Genomic DNA, 8,574 nt, shown 5'->3' with positions numbered 1-8,574 from the left:
TGTTAGTTTTGGCATGTCGGGAAGCTTGTTAGGTTATACTCGCTAGTTCTGTCTTGGCAGGTCGGGGATGGTTGTTCAGCCCTCCTTATCCATTTTTTCCCGGGACGGTGACGTGATCCTCAATCCACCATTGCCGGCTTCTTCCGGCCCTCACTGACGATTTCTCGACCGTTGCATGAATAACATTATCCTAACTCCGAGGTTGTTTCAGAAATTTAGAAGCGACATCAAGTTTTGATCACGGCCCGCCGACAGCGAGTGCAGGAGAAAGACAACGTCGATATATCAAAAGACGGTTATGTTATTTTCTGCTTCAAGAATAATTTTGTAATTGTTGGATAATTTAAATACATGTCCTTGAAATTCGATTAGAAAAGAAGTTCTACGTTGCTGGGTACGTTCCCCGCATTGACATGCATGCATGGGCATCTTTTTGTTTAACACAGTACAGACGCAAGTACTCATGTATACGTGCACCCCTATGAACGCACACATGCATATCCTACCACTATGAGCATTTTCGAGAGACTGAGCCGGCATATCATCTTGAGATTTTATAAAGTCACCGTAGACGCTTCGTAGTCGACGGAATGTCTTCTCGCACTGAACGCGCATCGCCGGAAATCCTGAAATAAATCCAAAATAAATGCGAGTATCAGGATTGGAACCCCTGGTGGCATGCATGAGCATCGATGTCATATCATAGATGACATCAATGCACATGCCAAATCTCCATTTCTATCTCTTCTCCACTATTTATATATTCAGAGAAAACATAACATTCTTTTTATCCTCCAATGTTTCGCTTTTCACCTTCGTCCAACCCCACTAGGTAAAAATTTCTTTCACGGGTTCCAACCCCTCTTCTCTTCCTCCCTATTTCTTCCCACCTTGCTTGTTCCTCACCGATTTATGCTGAAAACCGCCTGTGTCTTATTGCTTTACCAAATGAAATTATGTTCTTTTTGTAAGTCAAGTAATCTCTTGTTAAGGAATTCTTTTTTTTGAAACCGATGTTTAAGAAATTTTGATTGAACCGGCAACTTATGTATACAATCACATTATAATAAAAATGGCAGGTAAATCCTGGTGATGACATACATAATATTTTATTCGGCTTCCGTACAGCCTCCTCCTCCAAGAAAGAAAGTTAGGGTCCATGCCTCTCGCCGGCGCCGACATAGGTCCGCCTCGTCTCCGGTGGCCCTAGGGCCATGGAGGCGCTTTGGATCTTGGCAAGGGCAGGCGGGAGGGCTCAGTTTTTAGTCATTTTTTTCAATTTTGCTAGGGTTTGTGTCCTGCTTAGGAAGGCGAGACGGCGGCGGCTCCCTGAAGATGGAATAAAGGTCTCCTGCCTAGCCCCCGTTCCGGCGGTGCGTCTATCATCGTTGGTGGGCGTGTGGAGGTGTGTCTCCGGCAGATCTATCTTTGATGGATTTGCTCGGATCTCATCGTTATTCGTCTACGTTCGTGTGTCTTCGGTTTGAATCCTTCCGATCTACGTTATTTTTCATCGGAGACGTTTGCTGTTCTGGGGTGCTGGTCCTATGAGGCCTTAGCACGACGACTTCCCGACTGGCTACTACAATAAGCTGTGTCCGACTCCGGTGATGAAGGGCGATGACGGCGGCGTGCCTTCGACTCGCTTCAGTGCTTGTAGTCGTCGCTAGGTGGTTTACGGATCTGGATGTAATTTTTATTTCTTGTGTTTGTTGTATGCCATGATTGAAGATGAATAGATGGGAAGTTTTCTCGTAAAAAAATAAATGAAAACGCACGTCATGTATGAACAGACGTAAAAATCAACAAACTAGCCGAGATTGAAATCCTGGTCGACATAGCTAGCCGTGTCAAACATTTGCTCTCGAGACTAAGGGAGGGCGTCGAGCGGCCGAGTAGGACCACACGTCGGCGACCGGTTGCATAAAATCCCGCGCAAAACCACGGCGGCAGCAAAGCCACGCGCGCGTCGGCCCGTTCCAGTCACCACCTGACACGGCCCGGCCCGACGACCCGCGCCACCGAAAACCCACCCAAATCCCCGGCCGCCGCCGCCCGCCCGCACCCCCCGCCGGCCTTGATGCGCCTCTGCTCCAAGCTCGCCGCGCTGCTCCGGAGGTCCCGCCCGTTCGCCGCCGCCACCGCCGCCGCGTCCGTCTCCGCGACTGCCACCGCCGCCGCGGCCGCCAACGGGATGGAGGAGGCGGCCGCGGGCCCGCTGCGCACGCGCGTGTGCATCATCGGGAGTGGCCCCGCCGCGCACACGGCGGCCGTCTACGCGGCGCGCGCCGAGCTCAAGCCCGTGCTCTTCGAGGGCTGGCTCGCCAACGACATCGCCGCGGGCGGGCAGCTCACCACCACCACCGACGTCGAGAACTTCCCCGGCTTCCCCGACGGCATCCTCGGCATCGACCTCATGGACCGCTGCCGTGCGCAGTCCGTGCGCTTCGGGACCAAGATCTTCTCCGAGACCGTCACCTCCGTCGACTTCTCCTCCCGCCCCTTCCGCGTCTCCTCCTCCGATACCGTCGTCCACGCCGACTCCGTCGTCGTCGCCACGGGCGCCGTCGCCCGCCGCCTCCATTTCGCCGGCTCCGACGCGTTCTGGAACCGCGGGATCTCCGCCTGCGCCGTCTGCGACGGTGCCGCGCCCATTTTCCGGAACAAGCCCATCGCCGTCGTCGGTGGCGGGGACTCTGCCATGGAGGAGGCCAACTTCCTCACCAAGTACGGCTCGCGCGTCTACATCATCCACCGCCGCGACGCGTTCCGCGCCTCCAAGATCATGCAGGCACGGGCTCTCTCCAACCCCAAAATCCAGGTCGTGTGGGACTCTGAGGTCGTTGAGGCCTACGGCGGCTCGGACGGCGGCCCCTTGGGCGGTGTCAAGGTCAAAAACCTGGTGACCGGCGAGGTATCCGACTTCCAGGTGGCCGGGCTCTTCTTTGCCATTGGGCACGAGCCAGCGACCAAGTTTCTCGCCGGACAGCTCGAGCTCGACTCCGAGGGGTACGTGGCCACCAAGCCGGGCTCCACGCACACCAGTGTGAAGGGGGTCTTCGCTGCCGGGGACGTTCAGGACAAGAAGTACCGCCAGGCCATTACTGCCGCAGGATCAGGTATATAAAATGCTTTCAGACTTTTGTTTAAGTTGCCTTTGATGACGCTGCATTGTAGTTACGACTTGAAATCACTGCCAATCATGGGTATGATGTTTTGATAAATTTAGAATTAAATACGTTCCTGCATTGTAGTTTCCCATTTATAGAACATGCAGATGGTTGACACATCTAGTTTAAATATAGAAATTTCTAGCGGCTTGTCAGTATGTTAGATCAGATATTCTATCTAGTATCTCGTTTTTAAGCATTTGTGCTCCATTGAATTTAAAGTCAAACAGTAGGCATAAAACGTGATGATGCAGCACTCCAGTTCCCTTTTTTTTTTGCACCAAGCCTTAATAGAGATTCATATGCAAGGAATAACCAAATAGGTATCCCTTACTGGAGACAGTCATTTGTGCTGTTCAAGTATAGTCTGGTCTGGGGTCAGGATCCTGCATTGTTGTTGTTGGTTGCCATTGAATGATTCACTAGCTGTACCCCACTTATCATGATCTAAGGGAGGGGGATGAGGCCAGAGGATATGGGAAGATGAGAGTGATGTAGCCTAGCCACTCAGACCACTGACTTTATGTCATTTTTGTTCCTGCCATTGTTGTTCCTTGTGGTGGTCATCAGCTCATTGTTGCCCACCACTACAGTTGGTAGCTTCACAGGAGAGGTAGATAGACCGGGAGGAGGAGGCTTCCTGGGAAGGCAGCACTAGCAGAGGAGCAAGTTGAGCATGGTAGGAAGGGGTTGAGTGTGGTGATGAAGAAGGGACAGCCAGGCCCAAGGCGGCACTATGGGAGGAACAAGTCGAAACGAGACAGGAAGGGATTGAGTGAGGTGGTGGAGAAGGGAAAGCCCGGCCCAGAGGACCTCTGATTCGTCCTGCTCTTGCTTCTCCTATTACCCCTTTTCTTTTCCAAAGACACTTGCCTTGTATAAGGTATCATTTAACTTTACTTGGGCCATCAACCTTGATTACTTGTATAAGGAGTCATCCCACTTTAGTTGGGTCATCAACCTTGATTTACTAGGTCACGCTCTGCACTCTATTTGCTAGCAACTTGAACAACACTGTCCACCTGTGATCCTCTTTTTTGGCACCCTCGTCTAGCTACGTTTTCGCGCAGCCTACTCAAGTTCCTAGTAATTATATTGTTGAGGTAATTTGTGTATTGATTTATGATGCATCAGCTGTTGAAGATATGCCATGTTGAGTTATGATATTGTACTAGGAAAATGCATGTGCGTTGCACTGGGGTATAAATATTCTAGTACGCTAGTTTGTGATTTACCTGCCCATATTAATGTAATTATGTAAATAAATGTTTATCAAATCCTGCCTGTGATTTACCTTATAGTTTGACGAGAAGTTTGGTAAGTAAATTAAAGTGGGATAGGTTTAGAAGGTAAGTAAATTAAGGTGATTGATTGTCATATGGAGAAGGTTGGACGAAGGGGTGGTGGGAAGAAAAGTGAAACACGGAACTTTACATTATTTTTAAGTAGTAGAGATAGAGATATTGTGACACTTGTTGTAATTTGATGCCTTGACAACTGTAGTATTGCTTAATGACAAGGTTAATTTATGGAGTGAGCTAGAGAAATCCGAACTACTGGGCCTGCTGTTGTGAATTTTTGACCCTTATGTGTGGAATTGGGGAGCAATAGCATAGTCTTGTTTGGTATGGTGTTGCTATCACTAAATAATAGGGATCAGATATTTTTCTTAATGTCTCCCTTCTAGCCGCATCCATGGTAATCACATGAAAATAGTTATGCTGTCATGGTTTCTTTGGGGAATACTAGGAGATGCTCCACTTTGGTTGTATACATAAAGTTGTTCCCTACACTTTCGTAAGCCCAGACTGGAGTAGCCGAATCATAGAACTTTGGGCATGTTTGGATTCTTTGTACAACTTGCTCTGCCAAGGAATGAAAAACTAGCCCCACATGATTAGTAGCTGAAGGTATTTGGTTATGCTGTATTTAAAGTGTAAAATGAGTGTTCATTTTCAGAAACATATAATTATTTCTTCAAAATATTGTATAATATTTATTTGATACTCTTTAGTGGACCACAGCATGACCACAGGTGAGCCCCAATTTTGCTCCCCTCAGTGGGCTCATATTTCTCTGCACATGTGAGCAGAGTTTTCAACAAGGCCCAGGTGTTGGGTCAGCGGCAACCCACTGCCTAGCATCCAGGCCACCAAGGTCCTGCCTAGGAATTGCACTGCAAGATCATGCAGCTGAGGCTGCTGAGCACTGGGCATTTTCTGTTCCCTTCAAGGAGGGTTTTGAGCTCCACCGAACACTTGTCTAGTAGTCTTGCTATGAGATTAAATGGCAGTTGGATGGGCTAGACAGGGAACAAAACTCTTGCTCCACTAACCGAAGCCCGTTTGAAGTAGAGACGGAATGGCAGCAGCCTATGCGTTTACTTGAAAGTAAAATGACCTATAAGCATCAGCATCCTCTAGCTTTTTTATACAGAGTTTTCTCACTAGGTTTCTCTTTTCATCGTTTTGCCTGATGGGGGCTTTCCCCTAGTTCTTATTAGATGACCAGCCAGTACAAACGAAGTCTCACCATACAAAGCCTTAAGAAAATCTGCTTACTTCACCCGCAAAATAAAATAAAATAAATAATAATCTGCTTACTTCTCATTCAGACCATGCGACTATTTTCTATGTCATTCTTTTCGAACAATATCAATATCAGAGGACTTCAACGAGCTTCACGGGTAAACCCTAAGTTGTGACATTGTGGCAATTAATCTGAACATGTTAATTTTTTTATATGTGGTTGCAAAAGTATCGACCAGTCATTTTAGACGTAGAATCATGTCACTGTTACACCAAAATGCTAGTGCAGGGCTTTAAGAAAAATGCAAGTGCAATAGCCCAATGCGGCTGCTTTTGCGATTACGAAGCAATATGAAGTACTTTTATAATTAAAAGCAAATAATCTGCACCAAGGGCACTTTTTTTGTGTGTGAAAACACACATCTATTTTGGACTTGGTATGCTGGCTTCCTTTACATGGAATCCAAGCAATATATAGTCAGTTCTATTTTGCAAACATCATCTGTTCTGTCCAAGTTACCCAGTTCTTTTTTCCGAGAAACTCGCAGGAGCATGTTTTTTGGAATAACTTGATGAATTTGGTAGATCCTTTTAGGAGACACTCAGTGGGACTTAAGAGTTAAGAGTCATACTAAAACTTTAAGCTAATAAAATATGAGTCTGTTGTGCAATTTATAGATTGTTGTACGTTGATCTGGGCTGGCTAGGACTTTTGAGTCATTAAATCTAGAGTATCAACTTAACATTTTTTTGGGACTCTTTTAAGCATTGAAATTATAAGCCACACTGTCATCATTGAAATCACCACAGCCACATTTGTCAGCATTGTTTTAGTTGATTTTGTCAGGCATGGTATAGTTGCATCACTCTGGCACCTGTCATTTATGGTATAGGTTTGATGCCATTGTCCTTTATGTGAATAATGTGATATAAAAAAAGAATAATGTGATATAAATCATTGGGGTTACTGTAGCAAACAAGGAGTCAGGCTCAACTTTCATGTGATGAGTATGATAAATAAGTTATGCTAACCAACAGAAATCATTGTAAAATACCAAGGCATAATTGTGTTCTTCCATGTTCCATCACATGCCCTGTAATAAGGATGTGTCGACATTACAAGATAGAAGCACATTGTGAAACGGTGAAGTCTCCATGGCTTCATCTCTTTGATTATGGACCCTCTTATCTGGCAAACGTTCGCCAGGAGGGGTGGCATTTGTGAACATTTTGATGGGATTTTAGTTGTGGGTGGGTGGCAGTTTTTTCAAAGTGTGAACATTTTGATGGGATTTTAGTTGTGGGTGGGTGGCAGTTTTTTCAAAGTGACATGGCATTTTCTGTGCCATGTCGCTCTGAGAAACTGCCACCCCGCACACAACTAAAAATGCCATAAAAAACATTTGAAATGCCACCTGTTCCCAGCGAACGTTCGCCAGAGAACATTTTGATTTAAAGTTGCACAATAAGAGTAGTATATCAAGATGTAGGATAAGGGTGCTGCCATTGTTCGAAAAAGTTGCCACAATATCCCAACCTGGCTATGAACATCAAAACTAACCGGCTTTATGAACACAGAACTGTGACATGCTTTGAGGGGACTCTCCCCTCCTCTGCACATCACCATGTAGCCATCATTTTTTCTTTGTAAAATTACACCATAGGGGCCTCTCGTCGGTTTTCCAAAAAAGGGGCCCCATGGCATTCTCCCAATTATGGCACTCTTTATGGTTCTCTACTTGAAAGCTTCAGCCATATGGCTGCAGTATCTGTTTGCGATGCTTGTTTTGTGGAATTAGTTCACTATAGTGACGTGGAATAAGTTTCTAATTCGATGTTATATGCATTGGTGGTGCAGGTTGTATGGCTGCTTTGGACGCGGAGCACTACCTGCAGGAGGTTGGCGCACAGGAAGGGAAGACTGATTGACTATATGTGGGGAAAGCAGCTCGTAGTTCTACAAAAATTTCATTGGTGCCAAAATCTGCACTCTGAGGCGCAATTGTGATGAATCGTGGCAGCTCCTCAAAATCAGCAGATTGTTATTGTTTTTAGGCCGCAAGTATATGATACACTGTTGGAAATTTATTCCTGTGGATGGTCAAGTTGTGCCGGGGATTTCACATTCAAAATACCTGAATGACAAAACGAATTTGTGAATCCTGATTACTGTCTGCTGTTCCGACGAAATAGATGGAAGGAACATTTAAACCCAGGCCAATTCCGTTCTTTGAGATCATACTCCCTTTGGAATTTGGATTAGAACATAAGCCGGGCACGGGATTTTAGATTCTTGATTTGACTAGCAAAACTTATGTTGAAAATTATATCTCTAGATTAATCGTTGAATGAACTTTCCAAATATATATGTGGCATATTATACATGTTTTGCTAGTTAAATCGATGACCTAAATGCTCGTGTCTGACTTATATTTCCATCTGGAGGGAGTAGATGAAATGCCTTAATTTATTAGAAATCATGGGAACCAAAATCTTTTGTTACTGAGCTCGAGGACGGAGAAGTCCAAATGATCTTCACGGATGCCCAGCTCTTCAGGCAGCCGGGAGGGTGGGGGCTCAACTGAGGATTGAAATTTGTGGAACACCTGAGAGAGGACTGATGCCAATGGGGGAGGATTGAAAGATCACCGGCGGAGCTGGTACCTATGGTTCGGGGTGGGTGGGAGGGAGCCATCCCAAAGTTATTATGTTATCGGTAATTATTCTTCTTTGAACAAAGTTGTCTTAACTTGTAATTGCTTGAGTTATGGTTGGGATCATCATAGTTATTATATAGGCTTGTATTGATCTATTCCTTTTTTCTAGTGTGACTCTATGTTGCCACACCAGGTTGTTTCCGTGCTCAATTAATATAA

The 8,574-nt window shown here is 45.8% G+C and overlaps 1 protein-coding gene across 1 annotated transcript; it reads left to right on the top strand.

Annotated features, from left to right (window-relative positions):
- The first annotated feature begins 1,957 nt into the window (after positions 1 to 1,957).
- Positions 1,958 to 7,861, top strand: LOC109763495 (thioredoxin reductase NTRA). Its single transcript, XM_020322342.4, has 2 exons — positions 1,958 to 3,119; positions 7,557 to 7,861. Exons 1-2 carry the CDS (start codon positions 2,081 to 2,083, stop codon positions 7,625 to 7,627), a joined length of 1,110 nt encoding a protein of 369 aa, XP_020177931.1. The 5' UTR covers positions 1,958 to 2,080; the 3' UTR covers positions 7,628 to 7,861.
- Positions 7,862 to 8,574: the final 713 nt, after the last annotated feature.

Source organism: Aegilops tauschii, chromosome 7, assembly GCF_002575655.3.
Source record: "Aegilops tauschii subsp. strangulata cultivar AL8/78 chromosome 7, Aet v6.0, whole genome shotgun sequence".
NCBI lineage: Eukaryota > Viridiplantae > Streptophyta > Magnoliopsida > Poales > Poaceae > Aegilops > Aegilops tauschii.
Note: the sequence above shows the minus strand (reverse complement) of the source record. Positions and strands in the feature narration are given on the sequence as shown.

What these genes read in the sequence shown, in the direction of transcription:
- LOC109763495 (XM_020322342.4), top strand. Translation starts at nt 2,081, where the DNA reads ATGCGCCTCTGCTCCAAGCTCGCCGCGCTGCTCCGGAGGTCCCGCCCG. An exon ending in CATTACTGCCGCAGGATCAG is followed by an intron (nt 3,120 to 7,556) that starts GTATATAAAATG and finishes TTGGTGGTGCAG; the next exon opens with GTTGTATGGCTGCTTTGGAC.